The sequence below is a fragment of the Thermobia domestica genome, chromosome 3, assembly GCF_964235325.1.
Source record: "Thermobia domestica chromosome 3, izTheDome1.hap1.1, whole genome shotgun sequence".
NCBI lineage: Eukaryota > Metazoa > Arthropoda > Insecta > Zygentoma > Lepismatidae > Thermobia > Thermobia domestica.
This window is the reverse complement of record NC_137456.1, coordinates 255,929,920-255,950,365: the sequence shown is the minus strand read 5'-3', so window position 1 is coordinate 255,950,365 and position 20,446 is coordinate 255,929,920. Positions and strand designations below refer to the sequence as shown.

The following is a 20,446-nucleotide window of genomic DNA, read 5'->3' as shown; positions in this document are numbered from 1 at the left end:
ATAAGGAAAGTAATGACAACGGTGCTAGACTCGTAAACTTTGCAACATCAAAAACCTAATCGTGAAGAGTACAAAATTCCCACATCACGACGTTCGTAAATACACTTGGACATCACCAGACGGAAAAACACACAATCAAATTGATCACTTTTTAATAGATAGAAGAAAACAATCTAGCATAATTGATGTTCGGTCGTGTAGAGGGGCTGATTGTGACACTGGTCACTACCTGGTAGCAGCGATAATACGAGAGAGATTATCGTTGAATAAAAGTAATATTCAATGTCCGAAAACTGATAGATCTAATTAGAAGAGAAATTAGAAGAGAGCAAAGTAAGAGAGGAATACCAGATTGAAGTTTCGAATAGATTCTTGGTTTTAGAAGATTCGGAGTACACTAGTGTTGAGAATACTTGGATTGAAATTAGAGATAGCATTAAAAGTTCAGCAAAAGAAAAACTGGGACACGCGGAAATACGTAGAAACAAACTATGGTTCGACCAGGAGTGGATTAAACTAGCAGAGAAGAGAAAACAGGCAAAATTACGCAGGCTACAAAATCCGAATGAAATAACTACACAAAATTTCGCAGATATCATGCGGGAAACTTCCAAAACTTTTAGAACAAAGAAACGCAATTTTTTGAAAGCTAAAATTAAGGAACTTGAAGATAATAGTAAAAATAAAAATATTCGGGACATGTATAAGGGGATCAGCGAATTTAAGAAAGGCTATCAACCTCGTGCTTATATATTAAAGAAAGCTGACGGAATAGTTCTCACTGATACAGATAGCCTCTTAAATAGATGGAAAGATTTCTTTGACGATTTGCTTACCACGCAGCCAAACACTAATTTGCGTGGAGAAAAGGAGATACACACTGCAGAACCGTATATTCCAGAACCCAACCGAATAGAAGTAGAAACCGCTATAAAGAAATTAAAGAAACACAAATCTCCGGGTGTAGATGAAATTCCGGCTGAGTTAATTTTAGCTGGAGGCGAAAAATTGTGGAACAAGATACACAAAACTCATTCTCCTTATCTGGAACAAGGAAGAATTGCCACAAGAGTGGAAAGAATCAATCATTGTTCCCATTCACAAGAAAGGCGACAAAACTGACTGTAATAATTATCGAGGCATTTCTCTTCTGTCAACATCATATAAAATCCTTTCAAATATTCTATTAGCAAGATTGACTACATACGCAGATGAAATTATTGGAGATTATCAGTGCAGATTTAGACAAAATCGATCAACTATCGACCAAATATTTACCATTCGCCAAATACTCGAAAAAAAGTGGGAATACAATACCCCGGTACATCAACTATTTATTGATTTTAGAAAGGCGTACGACTCGGTTTGGACAGAAACATTATACATATTCTTACAGAACTTGGAATACCGAGAAAGCTAATTAGATTAATTAAGATATGTTTAAATGAATCCCAAAGTAAAGTCCAGGTAGGAAAATTTTTGTCCACGAGCTTTCACGTCGAAAATGGCCTGAAGCAAGGAGATGCGTTGTCGCCATTATTATTTAACTTTGTGCTGGAATACGCCATAAGGAAAATCAAAAATAGCAACCAGGGCCTAGAGTTGAACGGTATTCGCCAGGTTATGACATATGCTGATGATGTAAATTTAATAAGGGATGATAGGAGAACAATAGAAAGAAATGCAGAGATCTTATTAAACGCTTGCAAGGACATGGGTTTAGAAGTAAATGCAGAGAAAACTAAATACATGGAAGTGCGTCGGGACCGTAATACGGCAAATTATGGATGCATTAAAATATTTAATTATACTTTTGATAAAGTGGATAGTTTCAAATATTTAGGATCAATATTAACAGACAAAAATCATATTCACGTAGAAATTAAATGTCGACTAAAAGCAGGGAATTCATGTTACTATTCGGTTCAAAATCTCTTGTCGTCGCGAATTCTGTCGAGAAATTTGAAGCTTAAAATATATAAAACGATAATCATGCCTGTTGTTCTGTATGGTTGCGAAACATGGTCGCTTACTCTGAGGAAAGAACATAGATTGAAAGTATTTGAGAACAAGATCCTGAGACGAATATTTGGACCCAAGAGGAACGGGAATGAGGAATGGCGGAAACTTCATAACGAGGAACTACATAATTTATACGGTTTACCCAACATTGTTAGGGTCGTCAAGTCTAGGAGGCTTAGGTGGGCAGGTCATGTAGCTAGAATGGAAGAAAGTAGAAACGCTTTCAAAGTCTTGACTTGAAGACCAATCGGAAAACGACCATTAGGAAGACCTAGGCGTAGATGGGAGGACAATATTAAGATGGGTCTCGCAGAGATAGGAATACAAAGTAGAAACTGGATCCAATTGGCTAAGGATAGAAGTCAGTGGAGAGCTTTTGTGAACGCGGCATTGAACCTTCGAGTTCCGTAGGCCATAGAGTTAGTTATTCAATCTGCAGTGTAATGTAATGGGGATGCCAAGAACGATGATTTTAGTTTTATTAGTATTAGTTTTATTAGTATTTTAATGTGCAAAATGAAGATAAATAAGACGAAAACCAAAGTGATAAAGTGCACAAGAGCAGGACAGGAAGGGGCAAATGTATGGCTAGATGGAGAAAAAATCGAAGACGTTAAGACGTTCCCCTATTTAGGCAGTCTAATATCCTCGGACGGAAAAGTGAAAAACATCTAAGTTCCAGAATAACGCAGACTAAATAAGCCTGCTAACATCAAGAGCGCGCATCAGAGGGGCAAGGTGGGGCGCTCGTCCCCCCAAAAGGAAATTGTACTTGGGAATATCGAATTTTTACATTAGTTACAGCAAAATTTGAAACTATATTTGAAACGTCGCTTATACTTGCCCCCCCTGGAAACCACAACATGGGCGCCTTTGGCTAACATCAAGAAATATGTCGTTGCACGTTCGAAAAAGATTAATTAAGACCCCTGTATGGAGCGTGGCGCATTACGGACCAGAGACGTGGACATTGAGAAAAGCTGAAATATCCAAGCTGGAAGCATTCGGAGTGTGGTGTTGGCGCAGAATGCTGGTCATATCATGGACCGAAAGGAAAAGGAATGAAGACATACTAACGGAAGCTAATGAAGGACGACAGATCATGAAGATAATAGGAAAAAGAAGAAACAGAATACTTGGCCATCTCATTCGGCACTCCGATTGTGTCACCGTGTTGATAGAGGGAAAGGCAGAAGGAAAACCGGGAAGATTAAGACCAAGGATAGAATATCTAGATGCAGTTAAGAAGAAAAGACCTTATCAAAGTATAAAACAGTTCACTCAAGGGAGAGAGAAGTTTCAAAATTTCCACGTCGCTCTCCTAGCTATGATTGAAGTGAACAAGAAGAGAAGTATTTAATGAATCTATCTTAAGACAGCGATTATATAATTGAATCTACATTGAAGTAGTTACGGAATGAGTTGAATAATTATTAGAATAATAATGATAATGAGTATAAATAATGATAGCAATATCTAATATTTATCGGTTAGAATGTACGAAAATGAAAAGCCTTCTGCAGTACATCTATTCTTACACACTACCTACGGATGCATACTGATCAAATTCGTGATTAGAATTACAAAAGCGTAATGAAACAGAACTACTATTCAATTATAAGAACTAACTAACCCTGTTCAACTTCGTTTGTTAATTCGGATGTAGTTAATCAGTTCATTATTATTATTATTATTATTATTATTATTATTATTATTATTATTATTATTATTATTATTATTATTATTATTATTATTATTATTATTATTAACCAAGAACCACACTTCCTCGTTACTTTTTGAATCATTGATTCAAACGGCGACTCAAAAGGGCTAAAATTAAGTTCATTTTGTTTCCTTTGTTAATGCTTCACGGTAAAAAAAAATGAAATGAAATCTTTAAGTTTTACGTCCCACGGTTATGCCGGTTAGGCTAAAGGAGACGGTGATGATGAGAGATGAGTGAAATGGTGGAATGAAGAAAGTGGGAGGAAACGGGAGAACCCCGAGAAAACCCACGAGCACGGTGTTTGTCCACCACAAAGTTCACTTGGCGGGAGCAGGGTTTGAACCCAGGACCCCAAGCACCAGAGGTGAACGCTCTACCACTGAGCCACCGCGCCCCCCTTTCACGGTAAAAAGTTATCAGCGTTATCCATTGTTTCTGCAAGAGGAATACCTACACCTGACTGTCACCTACATGAACTTTTGAGGAAATAAGGGGCAGGACAATCTCTTTACTTCAGGGATGCAAATAACCACTCGCCCACTCCACCGGGGCGAGTGGATCATCGGTGCGGGCGAGTTTTTAATATTACGTACTATTATTTATTTCAAAGGTAACTAAATTATCTCTATTGTGGGATGTGGGCTTGTCGCTTTTTTCTTGGACTAGTAAAATTTTGTGGCTTATTTGCATCCCTGCTTTACTGTAATACTTGTCGACAAACAAAGATGTAAATATCCCTACAACTAGAAATCTCAAGATTACAGTTATTAAAATGATATTTCAGTTTCTTTTATGAGGGTTCTAATTTTTAGATAACTTCTGTCATCTGATTTTTTCTGACCTTCGTCTACTTTATGAGTCCAGTTATATCCCTTTGTGTGTAATAATGCGAAATTCCCTGGAACAAACATTCGTACCTGGGTGTTTCGTCAAAATACAGATCGTGCTTAACAACCAGAAAGCAGTTGATTTAGGTCTTATGTAGCATTCTAATTTGATGAGTTTCAACAACTTAACGTACAAAAAATGGATAAACGAAGTACCAGGCTGTTCAAAAAATTGTGTCACACATTTTAAAATATGTTATACATGTGAAATGCTTCAACTCGACGTGACCACGGGTTCAACGTATAGTACTACTACCATTCAGCAACAGCAATAGATGGCTTAGTATTAATTGATGTAATACGAGTACTACGCTATGCAATACAATCAGATGAAAAAGTATAGCAATAGCTTAAATACGGCTATCATTCGAGCAGTGAAAAATCTTTCTGAAATTGATTGAAAGCTCGAGAATGCCTGTGAACTACAACGACAATGGAGGCAGGAATATAGAACTGAAGATGTATATAGGAAGATCAGACCGGCCTCGCATAGCCACAAGTATAACGTCATCTGTTCAGATGTTAGATGCACAGAACACAGATATTAGATGCAAACGCTTACCACAGAAATTAGAATGTAGCATTGTAAAACGTGACGTCCTCAGTACTAAGAGACATTTGTAATCTCCCCCCCCCCCCGACGGGTTTCCTTATCCCTGAATGAAATACGAAAAAAGGAAAGCGATCTTTAACTGATAATTTGGTAACATTCTTGAGCTATCTTCCCAGTGGTAAGTAACAAAGACTTTATATTTTGAAAAGGACTTTAAAACAGGAATGGGCAGGACAAACTTAAGTCGTATTTTGCACACAGCAAAACAGAAACATACATTCCAAAGATGTTAAACATAGAACCAAAGGTGTCATTTGGGAGGGCAGAGAGCAATTACTTCCCGTTATTTTGATTATTGAGAACCCCTTCCTCCAAGGAATATCTGAAATAACGCTGTTGGATTGAAGCAAGACGACTCAGACAGAAGAATTCAGTTTTGTGAATGGTTCTTTGTGCAAGTCGAAGAGGATGATGATTTTGCTTGCAAAATAGTGTGGTGTGATGATACACAATTTAAATTAAATTAAGCGAATAGCTATGTGTAATGGATCCACGAAAATTCACATGCTCATGTCGAGAAAGTGATTAATTCTATAGAATTCAATGACTAGTGAAGATTATCATCAAAGAGATTAACTGGATTGCTGTCGTCAAAGTGCGCTTACTGACCAGCCTTCCTTGAAGATCTGGATCTACTAGGGCTTTGTTTGGTGACAATTCATTTCTTAGTCATCAAGATGACAACTCGCCGCACATTCATGCAGATATGCGCACTTGTAAAAAAAACTGTAAACTCGCTAACCTGGATAACACTTTGCCAGGACGGCAGAACGTTGGATAGGACGAAGGGGCCCGATTGAGTCGCTCCCACGTTCGCATGATTTAACCTCTCTAGATTTTTGTTTGCAAGGGACTGTCAGAAACGTACCGGTAGTAAAAAAACCAGTCATTAGTGAGACCGCATCATGAAATTGAAATGGCTTCTACAGCAATCCCTGTGACTATTCTGGAAGGTGTAACTGGGAATGTAGATTATCGTATTTAAAAGTATTTCGAGTCTGGTAGCTTGCAGTTTGAGCACTTATTGTAACTGAACAACGAAACTAAATGTGTTGTAACTGTTCCTTTTGTATTGTTGTGATATAATAATATTTCAACTTAGGTAATTTTCCTTATTAGTTGCCAACACCATAATTATATTAATATTATTTCATAAGAAACTCTCTTCTCAAACATAATATTTGTGAGAGATTTTCAAGAATTCTCATGTGCTCATATATCAGGGAGCAAAATTTCCGGTCGCCAGGTCGCCATAAATTTACTGGGGAGACCAGTGTTCAGTAGGAATGGTTTCTGCTTAAAATCATAGGTCTGCGCAGTTTCTGTTTCACACGAATAGTTGTTACTGAATAAGAAAACACACGGAATGTGAAGTGTTTTTTGCCTTGGAGGGGGGAGGCCTCTCATAATTTATACGTGAGAGATACTGGCGACCATCATTTTTGGATTGGCGAGTGTGTGACTTTGAAATTTTGCGCCCTGTCATATATTGTAGTTAACTAAAGACTACTAAAATCTGACGCAAGAAACTTCAGGAAGTACTAGAGCTATAAAGAGAAAAATAATACAAAAGGAAATAATACGAATCTCTATGCAGTTATTTGGGCATGAGTCAGAGTAACAACAGTCCAAAGTGCCTTAGGGTATCATTTAAAGAAAGAAAAATGAAAGAAAAAGGCTTTTTTTTTAAATAAAAAAGATGGAAAGAACCCAAATGAAAAACAAACTACCTAGAAACATGCCGCAAATCCCGGAAGTGGGAGAAGGACATGTACCCTCAATCTTGAAACTGGAAGGACTGTGCCCTCCAATAATCCGATTTTTTTTTTTTTTTTTTTTTTTTTTGAGGAGTGTGATAATTTGTATCCGACTACTAGTTCATCTACAACGCCTGACAACAGGTTCGCCTCAGAAATCAGATTATGAGTCTTTCCGTAACATGAGTCTTTCCCACCTTCCCAGAATAAGCCTCAAATAAGCCCGCTTGCCATGTAGAAGACAACTCTGCTCCACTGAAGACAGTATTTCCTTTCAATTACATTAATATTTCGAACATCGCTTTTTTTTTAAAAAAAATAATGGAAACGGTCTTACCCGTCCCCTCCAACGTTGAAGACAGATTTGTGCTGCTACCAAGCACAAAATAAATCAATAAATAAAAACGATAGCAATCCAGATCAAAATATCTAATTATTCTACTATAGTTGATGTTTTGAGAATTCGCGATCAGATTCGTGGCGCGTTGCAACCTTCACTTGTTTTTCTTCTGCGTTAGTAAACAAACATGGAGTGTAACAGGTGGTGGTGAAGTTGACGTGAGTTTTGACATTAACTTAAATTCTAAATAAACAGTATTGAAGTTGAGATAAAGTTAACTATGGATGACAGTGGAGAAAATCAGGCGCTTTTGGCAAAGGACTATTCATCACATAATGAACCGTATCGTGGAGATGGAGGTTCGAGTTCGGAAGACGACTCATGCAGCAGATCAGACGAATCCTGGGAAGGGTCAGGGACCGAGACCGGTTCGAGTTGTAATTCATACTGCAGTGATTCCGATTCAGACCACTGTGGGTGAGTGAAAAATTAGTATTTTACAAGACTAAATAAATCAGGTTTCGTTAATAATTTGGGTGCCATATAATGTCCCTCAAGTTTTTTTGTATTTTTTAAAACTTTCTTTCCTTTGTGCCGCAGGGTAGGTCTAGTATTTTCAGGCTGAAAAACGTAAATTTTTTGTACTGGTTTATTTTTGACACATCACATTTTGGAATATTTACACATAAAATTCAAGGTTATAGTTAAGGAGCCGTACTTCCCATTTAGGGAAGGACGAGAAACGCCATACTTTCAGGCATTATTCATTGACTATCTAGGATGTTAAAAAGTAGGTAATAGACTGAGTTCTTGCCCTTGTACTTAGGGTGTTTAGGTAGTGCAACAGTAAGATGTATCCTCGTGCACGGGAGATGAGAAGTAGCTGTTCTTAACTATTACCAAATTCAATACTTTGCATCAAATGACATATTTATAAAGAACAAATTTCTGTAGGCGATGGGATTAAATGCAAAGTTATACAGCTGTATTTTAGGTTTGCGTGTGTAATGTTACTACTGTAAAATCATTACAAGTGCTTTACGACGGATAAAATAAGTGAGTGCATGTGAAAGATGACTGTATTAGATACTATTTTCGGAGTATGCTTAGTACAAGGGGTCCGGAAGCACGTAAAAAACACAAAATTTACAGGAGAAATGAATGATGCAAGTACTTAGACGTAACATAACGTAACCAAATCTAACATAAACTAACGTAAGCTAACCTGAACTAACCTAAACTAACGTAGTATTAGTAGAAATAAGCGAAAGTCTATCAATTTTTGGAAAATTATGCGGGACTCCTACACTAATATAACATACACTAAACTAACCTAACGTAACCTAAACTAACCGAATGTGAACAGAAATTACCAAAATTGTAACATTTTTTAGAGAAAAGAGCTGGACCCCATCTGCTAAACATAGGCCCTATTTTCTACCGGCGGTATATTTCTACACAGTGTAGAGAAACTGTACTTTATGTTTACAAGTGGAACACTACTAGTATCAAACTATGACAAGTGCTATTGAAACTTGTATCATTGTCAAAACCCACTTTTTCTCACCACTCTCGCGTACGTGTATACCCACCGTCACTGACGCGCACCTACTCTAACTCGGTTATATAACATTCGTGCTTTCTATTGACCGGCTAACGCAACTTGATTTGTGTTTCTCGTACTGTAGTTTTTGTGTTATACATCCGGACACCATATTTATCGCAAATCGTAAAAGAATTGTAATTTTTCAACAATTACTTCCGTTAACCCTATGAATTTTATCTATGTCACCTGGGATATTTTCATGTCGTCCAGCGCAAATCATTTTGGAGCCAATAAGAAAGAACTTAATGAAAGAATTGGAAATTTTTTAATAATTATTTCGAGTGTGTGCCAAAATTAAACCTGCTCCGATTTTTAAAATTATTTATGAGGAAATTTATTGTCATTACATTAGAAGGTGTTTCTTAAGAACTCCTCGGTGGACATTCACTTTAAGATGAATTTACAGTTTTGCGTGCAAATATATTGCGTCCGGAAATTGCCGTGAAAACTACAGAGTAAAAGCAACACACAGACAAAGTGTGCTAGGTGGCCACCAAACAGGAATGCTATCTATCTGAGTCAGGGTATGAATACCACAGGAGAAGGGGGAGCAATAGCGAGGCGGTGGCAATGGTTTATTACAGTATTACCGCCGGTAGAAAATACTATCTAATACAGTTATCTTTCATATGCACTCATTTATTTTATCCATCGTAAAGCACTTGTAATGATTTTACAGTAGTAACACTACACATGCAGACCTAAAATACAGCTGTATAACTTTGCATTTAATTCCATCGCCTACAGAAATTTGTTCTTTATAAATATGTCATTTGATGCAAAGTATTGAATTTTATGTGTAAATATTCCAAAATGTGATGTGTCAAAAATAAACCAGTTCGTAGCGAGCAGGCGCGTCAGCAATGGTGGATATGTGCGTAAACGAAGATATCGCTAAAAACCTAGGTTTATTTTTGGAAGGTTCTAGAACACAGGTCTCCCCATATAGGTTAGTAGCTAAGATGGTTCCTGTCTGTACCAAAGTTTAATATCTAATTCATACAGTATTGCCATGCGAGCGTCAGCGCGTGAAGGCGGATTAGAGCCCCTCAGGGCACGTTGTTTTATGTCTTTATTACAGCTAAATGGGAAGGAGGGCCTGTGTTCTAGAACCTTGCCTTTATCTTTTCTAAGTTTACATCCTGTAAATGATAACGCCTTTCCTATCGACAACTTTGTACATTCGAAAAAACTAACTTTCACTACCGACTTTTGTTAATGATATTTTACGCCATTATCACGATGTTCACATTTGGAAATGTAATTTTTCCTCCATTTCTTTATTTTCAATGCCTTCCTACATTTGCCACACTTTCTGCTCAATTTTAATAATACGTGCCGCTCTGCAAAACGTAATTACTCGTTTTCTTCATCAACATAGTTTGTTAAATACATGTAATTTATCAGGAAATTCTCTGTCACTATCTTAGAAAGTGTTTCTCAAGAAGTCATCAATGCATATTCACTTTAAGAGGACTTCACCGTTTTGCGTGCAAATACTGCGTCCGGAAATATGTCATGAAAACTGTAGTTTAAACAACAACAAACCAACCTGTGCTAGGTGTCCACTAGAAAGCTTTAACTTTATATTTTTGTATGTAGATAGAAGTCAATTGGATGTAAGTCACCATTTTTTTTATGCTGGTCTGCTGTCTATGGTTTAATGGAATCTACCTCTACCTAATGTTCGAGTGGTCCCACCCTGCATTTGCAGGGTAGCAGGCTAGGCCAGTACGCTCCTTTTCATATGTGTAGGCCTATAATAGTGGACATAGTTAGTTCCTTTTCCTTTGCGAATTAATAAATTTCCCGTGAAATTTTTATTTGTTGACACTCAGAATTTTAGCCTGCACTCTTTCATTAACATCATAGAGTTTAATTCCACAGTAATTCGTAAAATGTAGTATTTATGAAAGAACTGGTGTATTTAATGGATTTGAATTATCTATCCAGGTAACCTAAGATAGGCTAATGTACAGTTCCAAAAAGTATCAAAAAATAGGTTTTTTTTTTTTTTTTTTTTTTTTTTTTTTTTTTTTTTTTTTTAAATCCAGGTACAGTATGAAGTTCATATAAAATAACTTACCGTTATTTACTAAAATATTTTACTTACATAAAAACATCAACTGTGTACTCTTCGGCAAATAGTTATTACCATCCTCAACACAGTTCTTCTGAAAAACTACCTATTGGTTGATGTGACAATGAGTATTAGCCGAAACGTACACAGTTGTATAAATAAAGGGTAGTTTTCAGTAAGTCAGTCGGTCAGTAAATAAGTAAAAATGAAATATTTCGTTTTACGTCCCACTTTTATGCCGGTTAGGCTAATGGAGACGATGGTAGTGAGAAATGAATGGTGGAATGAATAAAGTGGGAGGAAATGGGAGAACTCCCAGAAGATCCACGAGCACGGTGTTTGTGCACCACAAAGTCCACTCGGCAAGAGCTGAGATTGAACCAGGAACCCCAAGCACCAGAGGTGAACGCTCTACTACGGAGCCACCGTGCCCCCCAGTAAATAAGTAAAAAAAAAAAAAAATACACCCTATTGAATGAAATAGTAACCTAATCCAACACAACGTACTTAAAAAAAATATATGGAATAGTCACTACAATATTTCCTTTCAAGAGCACAGAATGATTCGATCAAGATTGGAACTACAAATTTATTATGGATAACCGCGTACAAAATGGAGATACTCGGAGAAACAGTGTTCTATTGATACGATTTGTTCTAACAGTATGATTATAACAATGCATGAGGAAAAACGTCACCCTAGACAGAAGAATAGCAAACAAAGTGGAAATAAGAAAATATTAATTCTAGGGGACAGTCATGCCAGAAACACAGCGGTTCTGTTAAAAGACGTATTAAGCAACAGTTATGAAGTGTCATGTATCACGAAGCCGGGTGCCACCATGAGTGAAACAATGAGAGACTGTGGTTCACTATGCAAGGATATGAGTATGAAAGACACACTAATAATCATTGGCGGGGGGAACGATGTTGCACGTGGTGAGGGTAACAAAGCTGTGGTAAATCTGTACAAGTGTCTAAATATGTTAAATAACACTAACGTAATTGTAGCAGGTATTCCACATAGACATGACTTAGACGGTAACTCCTGTGTTAATGTACATTTAAAACAAACAAACAGCAAAATTTCCAAAATATGCAAAGGTTATTGTAATGTAAGGTACGTTGATTTGGGCTCTATGGAAAGGGATAATTTTACTACGCATGGACTACATTTGAACAACACTGGAAAACGTTCAATGTGTAATAAATTTGCTGAACTTGTAGAATCATCATCTGTAGTCTCGACAAGCGTCATCCCTTTACCATGGCAAGCATCGTTAGACAATAATGAAAGTCTAGCACCTGTAGTAAGAGACGGTAGCAATAACGTATGCAAGACACTTGATACATACTCCAATATTAACGTAGAGTGTGGTAGTGTATGAGTAGATCATATTGATAGGATTAGCTTAATACAAAGGGCAAGTAGTTCAATCTATAAAGCAGAAGATTGTAATAACATAACTGAAAATGCTCAAAAGATAGAACGACGGAAGAGAATGCGTAAGATGTTATCCGATGATTTTTTATGGTAGGAAATACTGACTTTTTACACCTTCTTTTTCATAATGTGCAAGGTTTAGGGAACAAAATTGATCTTCTGGAGGTATTGTTGGAAAGCGACTTCTCAAATGTACAGCTTCTTTGTATATGTGAGCACTGGTTAGATGCAAATATCGTTAATATGGTTAGTTTAAACGGTTTTAATATTATTACTCACTACTCTCGTACAATAAAAAGTCGAGGTGGTGTCGCAATTTTTGCTCGCTCTTATATACATGCAACTGAGATTGACGTTCGGAATTTTTGCGTCGAAATGCATTGTGAGGTAGTCGCATCAAAACTTCAAGAGTTAAATATTTGTATTGTGTGTATCTATAGGACCCCTTCTGGTGATTTAGGAATTTTCTTTAAAAATTTTGAGAAACTTTTAGCGAACTTACGTAGAAAATTTAGTAGTGTAGTTATCTGTGGGGATACAAACATAGATTGGTTAAAGAATTCAACTAATAAATCTAAATTTCAAGATATGTTAAATTTATATGAACTACAAACTATTATTAACGTACTTACTCGTCAAGGAAAGACAGCTATCGACCAAATTATTATTCCAAAAAATAATCTTAAATGTTTGTTTGAAGTCACTGAACTTGGATTTTCTGATCATGAAGCCATTTATTGTAGAATACCTACCGAGAGAATAGCGAAGGGAAGTCCGAAACCGATAACGAGAACAACCAGATCATTTTCAACGGAAAATATAAATTATTTTTGTTTTCTATTATCTCGTGAGTCTTGGAATCCCTTGTACGACTTACCTAGTGCTAATGACAAATTCAATTATTTTGTTGATGTTTTCTTACATAATTTTAACATAGCATTTCCATTACAGTTACGGAAAGATTTTAATAACATGAAAAAGTGGGTCACGCAAGGAATAAAAGTTTCAAAGCAAAAGCTTATATATTATCATAAACTTAAGAAAACCTGTGTTAATTTACCAGCTAAAGTTATTTCCCATATAAAAACATACAAAAGAATATATCAGAATGTTATTCGAACAGCCAAAAGAATCCACAATGACACTATAATACACGGATATAAAAACAAAATGAAAGGTGCGTGGAACGTAATAAACAATTCATCAAAGACTGTTCCAATGCGCGAAATATCACAAGTTAATTATAGAAATAATTCTTTTGCTGATCCTGCTGCCATTACTGAAGTCTTTAATCAGTATTTTCTTAATACGAATTTACCACCTGGAAAGTTGGATCTCGCTGTAGAGTCAAATATTCCATGCAACAAACATAGTATGTATGTAACTCCGGTAACTGAAGAAGAATTGTTGGACTGTATCAAAAGGCTTTCTAGTACCCGTTCTGCAGATATAGATGAAGTCCCATCCCTAATTATAAAAATGAGTGCGCATTTAATAGTGAAACAACTATGCTTTCTTGTAAATGTATAATTTGAATCAGGCGTTTTCCCCGACAGATTGAAGACTGCAAAAGTTATACCTTTGCACAAAAAAGGAAATACTTATGATGTTCAAAACTATAGGCCTGTTTCTATTTTGTCTGTTTTCTCGAAGATTTTTGAATCACTAATGTTATCGCGCTTGAGAAATTTTATATCCTGCCATAACCTAATCTCGTCTTCTCAACATGGTTCCTAAAAAAACAAATCAATTGATACAGCGTTGTTTAACTTTATTAAAGAGGTTTCTACAGTACTTGATAAGGGAAAATATGCAGTAGGTTTATTTGTTGATTTCTCCAAGGCATTCGACAGTGTTCAACATTCTCTTCTACTGGCAAAACTCCAGAAATATGGTATTAGGGGTGTAGTACATGAATGGTTTCGCTCGTACCTGACAAACAGAAAACAAGTAGTAAAAATACAAAAAATAATTAACAATAAACAAGTCACATTTTCATCCACAACTGCTACTATTTCTGCTGGTGTTCCTCAAGGCTCAATTCTTGGGCCAATTCTTTTTTTATTTTACATAAATGATCTTGTTCAATATATGTATCCCCAACATATTGTACTATATGCTGACGATGTAAATGTCATAGTAACAGCGGACAATACACTTAAACTAGAAAGTAAATTAAAACAAACTGTGGAGCGTTTGATAAAATGGACATCTCAGAATCAACTGCTGATAAATGCAAAGAAAACAAAAGCACTTAATTTTCATTACTCATGTACACCTCGAACAGTACCACCCATTGTGATAAATTCAACTGATGTAGACTATTCAAAATCCACTAAATTTTTAGGTGTAACAATAAGCAATAGGCTTACATGGGATGCACATATTACTGAGCTAAACAGCAAATTAAGTCGTATCTGTTTTGTCATTTATAGACTACGTGGTTCAGTGTCAAAAGAAACTTTGCTGTTATTGTACTATGGTAAGTTTCAATCATTGTTAAATTACGGAATAATTTTCTGGGGAGCCTCCTATTCCAGTGTTACTACTTTTCGTCTACAGAAAAAGGCAATAAGATCTATTTTTAATCTATCACCAAGGTCCTCATGCAAAAGGGTCTTTCAGTCAAATAAAATTTTAACTGTGCCTTGTCTATACATATACAAAAGTATCATATATGTAAAGAGAAATGAAAGTAGTTTTCTTCATGTTGACGATGTACATTCATACAACACACGACAAAAGAATAACATATTCACAGCATACCAAAACTATGCGTGCACCAAAAGAAGTGTTCTTCCTATGTCCGCTAAGTTGTTTAATAAGCTCCCAAGTTATTTGAAGAATATCAAAAACATACGAAATTTCAAAAATGAACTATTTAATTTTTTGTGTAACAAAATGTATTATCATATTAATGAATACTTGGGTGATAGTTTGTAAAATAATGTAAATCAATTATATTGAAATGTCTTATTATTATTTGACAAGTCCTATGTACTGGTCTCTGACCAATAATGTACGACATGGATGAATAAACAATGAATGAATGAATGAATATACACCATATGGAATTAATGCGGCCGCATGACTGTCGAAGCATATTTGTACAGCCATATACTAGTTTTAATTTGTTCACTTGTAGGGATTTGAACGTTTTATATTCAACCAAGGCCACCATGAAAGCTTTAGTTCCTAATCATTTGATAAATTGTGAATAACAACAAACTAAATAAATAATTTTAAAAATTTAAAATAAATAGAATACCCGTGAATAAATAGAATGCCATGCGTTTAAAATAAATTTTTGAAATATTTCAGAAGTCCGTGGCTTCCTTAGTCAGTTAGCCATCTTGAAACAAAGTAGGTATCACCATAGAGTAAGAATAGTAATCCTTCCCTATGATACCATATAACGCAATAACACATGATGGCTGATAGAAGTTATTGTCCCAAAGTACACTTCAAAACATAGCCCCACTAGGTCTTTAAAAAATCTACAGAGGTACGTATATATCACTTAAAAATTTTGGTTTGAACCCTGAAAATCATTATGTATTTTCAGATTAACCCAAAATGTACACTTTGTAAACAAAATGTACCGTACTTGAAGTTGGGTTTTTCTCGACAGCATTTTTAAACGAATGCAGAGTTTCCCTGACAAAATTTTCAATTTTTTCGTAACCCTATTAGTTTAGTTAGATACCTAACTGAAAATAGGACACTAACTTCCTAGAAAGTGAGTATATATATATATACCAGGGATGCAAATAAGCAACAAAATTTTACTAGCCCAAGAAAAAAGCTAAACCCACAATAGAAATCGTTTTCTTACTTTTGAAATAAATGATAGTCATATTAAAAACTCGCCCGCACCGATGAAACACTCGCCCCGGGTGAGTGGTTATTTGCATCCCTGATATATTAATCAGTCTACACGATACGGAATTATAGATAACCCTATACATGGTTCAGTTGTTGAGGAGTTTCATGGTCTAGCTCTGATGACTATTATCAGATCCTAATAAAATTTATATGAAGTCACCGCGAGAATATATTTTTTTTCAAACAAAAAGTAGATGAACAAAATTGGTGCACTTATATCAAAATTATGCGTGATCATACACACAATTATGGTATGAAACATTGACAGTCATTGAGAAGTTTCATGGTCTAGCTGGAAAGTACTGTATATGGTTAGATCCTCATGAAATTAACGACCGGGAAAAAAAAAATACTCTTTCAAATAAACAAACAAACAAAAACCTGTTAAAATCGGTCACCTGTGTGTCGAAGACTTATGCTTCAACATATGCATAGCATATACAACACATATATATGGATCGAATTGAGAATGTCATCCTTTTTTTGAAGTCGGGTAGAAAGATGTATGTATTTCAATTCAGAAGATCAGAGACCACACACTGCCTACATTAAGGGATTCAAGATGCTATAGTTCAACTGTTATTAGAGTTACGAACCTAACCGCAAATCATAGCACAACACATCTTAATATAATTACTGCATTAGTACTATATTGTTCTATATTATTGTATTGCATGATCTCTTAAATCCCAAATAACCTAATTCTTCCAAAGTTCTTCATTATTCCATCTTCATTATCGAGTATAACTATTTGGTTTCCCTCACCTTAAAGAACTTTTCAATAATTTCTCCAATTCCCCCCCCCCCCCAAAAAAAAAAACAAAAAAAAAACTGACTCTTGATTTTTCAGATCTTCCAGATCTGTGGAAACCTTGTAATAATAAATCAAAATTCTCGTACCTTGAAACATCTGTAGGGCATAAAATCTGCGTGTGGTTTCGAGGCACTCCTTAGTTCTTCCTCGGCTCATGTAAAGAAAAACTTGTTGCTACTTAAAATATACAATGTATAAAATTCTTTGCTTGTCCACTCCGTAGAGTAGAAGTAATTGAATAAGTGTGGGGAGAATTTTTATTTACTGTTAGTAGATATATATCCCATCATATCAATTAAAGTCCCAACTGTATTACTCTCGACCTGATCCCACCTCCTTGCTAGTGAGGCGACCACTGGCATGTAGGTTTCCTGGTTCTCCATTTTGCAGCTCTCACCAAGTGCATTTTGTGGTGAACAAATACCATGTGCATGTGCTTGCTCGGTGTTCTTCCGTTTCCTCCCACTTTCTTCATTCATCTCATTTCATCTTCTCTTCATTCATTATCATCCATCTCATCATCAGCGTTTCCCTTAACCTCGGTTCATTATCGTTGGATGTTAAACTAAAAAAGTAAATAAATAATAAATTCGTACAGGGATTAAAATATACATATCAGTACGAATTTATTTCTTTTCACATGAAATACATTACTTTAATTTATATGGATACAAATAAATTCGTACTTATATGAAACTATACATATCAGTATAAATTTATCTATATCCATGTGAAATCTATTACTTTACTATCTTGATTATGGACTCACTAGACTAATAAAAACTGTTGCTTGAAATTTAAATAAATAAATAAATATATCAATAACCATCTACGAAACACTCCATGACTTTATAACCGACAAAGATGTATGCAGTCAGGTAACACAAAGTTTACTGGTTAATACATGATCAGGGCATGGTTCTCAACGCCATTAATTGTGGTTTTCAAAGCTGGAATTCGCTTTGTGTCTTGATTTTTGTATGTTCCCAGTTATTTCATGCTTCTAGGGCAATATTGAAAATTTTATTTTAAGGCCGTGGTGGTTCAGTGGTAGAATACCTCTGGGGCGCAGAATTCCTAGTTCGGTCGCAGCTTGCGACAAATTGGCTGTGAAGTAGAAAAACACTATATACTTTGGTTTATCTCGGGGATTCTCCCATTTTCTTCATTCCGCCGCGTCGTTCATTATAATCTTCACTTTTCCTTCAGTCTCGGGTGTGGCCCCGCGTAGCGTAGTCGCTAACGTTCTCGCTTTCGGTACAAGCGGTCCCGGGTTCGATTCTCGGTTTAGGCACTCGGTCGAAAAAAAGTGTAAAACGCTTTTTCAGGCCAGCCACCCTGATTGAGGTTTTCCTGGGTTTTCCTCATTCACACCAGGCAAATGCCGGGGTGGTACCTAACTTCTAGGTCCCAGACCTCTTCCTTCCTTTCCTTTCCCCGGATTGTGTGCTCGCCGAGGGACGACATCTCTCAAAAACGTGAAGGGCTAAATGGCCTTAGATGCCGAAAGCTCAGAAATCTAAATCCTCAAATCCTTCAGTCTCGAAACATAATCATGGGACGTTAAACTTTAAAAATAAAATAAATAAAAGGAAATTAGAGATTAAACTGAAATTTACATTCGCTACAAGTACGTGTCCGGGTATAAAGCTGCAGTAGGCAGTATTTTGTTTGTTCTTGGATCAAATTGTCTCCATGGTGGTGCATATTGAGAGTAAACCTGCATAAAAATAGAAATTTACGTTTCACAGACTAATCAGAAACTCACTTGTGTTCATGTGTACTTGTGACTAAAGTAATTAAAGTAGGAATAAGATGACCAATATTCAATTCCGGAAGCAAAGTAAAGTTTTCACTTACCAACAGCAAATTGAGTTGTTTTTATTGTCTTGCGTGTTTATACAAAGCCGAGCTTATAAGGTACAGGAGCTACTATTAACGTAGGATGCAAACTAGGACTGGGATTTGAACCCGGTGCAGTTGGCAGTTGCAAAGACTATCATGCATGGTCAATCTTTACATTAGGCTGTTCACCACCACGCTACCGGCTCCGGCTCACTGTACCTGATTGTTCCGAGGAACAAATCATTTCAACAGCCAATCTACTATATTTTTCAGTTGTAATGTAAGTCTCGGCTTCAAATTGAACACTCATAATATAACTTACACGCAATAAAATATCAGTAGAAAAACATGTATAAAAACGTACTCCGTCCGTCTCGGGCCTGATAACATTAAAATATATTTTGAGACCAAAATTAAGGAAATCAAAATTATCCTTACAGTTGAAAAATTCTACGAATCGTTTTACATCAAAACAAAGTACCATTTATTAAATTTTGATAAAGGAAATTTAGATAAACAATAGATGTCTATTATTAACAGTTTTAGTTTTCCAAAATAGGCCCTACTTAGGTACAGACTTCACAATAAGTACTCATTTTGTACAAAGTTCGTATTGATCCTTGATGTTTTTCTGTAGTGAAACTGTTGATCTTATTTTCTTCAATTTAGTATTTGCAAATGATACTTAAAATTATGCGAATAGCATTTTTTCAATGCTGTTGTGGATATTGAAGGAGTTACTTTGCTACTCATAATTTAATTTGTTGTAGCAAGATTTTATATCGTTTAGATTATATTAAATGTACCATGTATGCATTTTAAAGCCGGCCAGCAGGGCAGTCTTAATTGCTTAACGTACAGTGGTTGAATAAGTGGGATTTCATTATGTAAATAAATCTCTCCCAAAAAAGGTATCAATTAGGGCTCCCAGACACCTCGGTTCAACCGGAATAGTTCCCGAATTTACATAGTCTCTTTTCCAGTCCCGAAAGAATTGTTTGAGACAACAAATGTCCCAGTTTTCCGCCAAAACATACTTTTTCTTGTCTAACGTTCTCGATTATGCTCCGAGGTTAAAGGAGACGATAATGATGTAATGAATGTTAGTGATGGACTGAAGAAAGAGGGAGGAAATGGGGAAAAAAGCTATGCATATGGTATTTGTTTACCTCAAAGATCACTTGGCTAGGGCTATGATTGAATCAGAGGTGAGCGCTCTACCACTGAACCACCGAGTCCCCCGAAAATATAAATTAATATAATTAATACAATTTTTAAAATTCCGCCTTTATTTGTCATTGATTCTCGGCTGATACGTATAATATACTGTTTGTCAATCAATGAGATTGTACGTCAGAATATCTTTGCATCATTTCATTAATTCTCTTATTTCGGCAAGGAGCAAATGTACAACTATAAATATATGC

The 20,446-nt window shown here is 35.9% G+C and overlaps 1 protein-coding gene across 2 annotated transcripts in view; it reads left to right on the top strand.

The window, feature by feature from the left end:
• The first annotated feature begins 7,506 nt into the window (after positions 1-7,506).
• The window catches only part of in (inturned planar cell polarity protein), a 666,765-nt gene continuing 653,825 nt past the window's right edge, over positions 7,507-20,446 (top strand). For both annotated transcript variants that reach the window (XM_081752327.1, XM_081752328.1), the window contains exon 1: positions 7,507-7,822. In XM_081752327.1, coding sequence (XP_081608453.1) covers positions 7,626-7,822 — 197 coding nt within the window. In that variant the 5' untranslated portion in view covers positions 7,507-7,625. The remainder of the gene's footprint in view (positions 7,823-20,446) is intronic.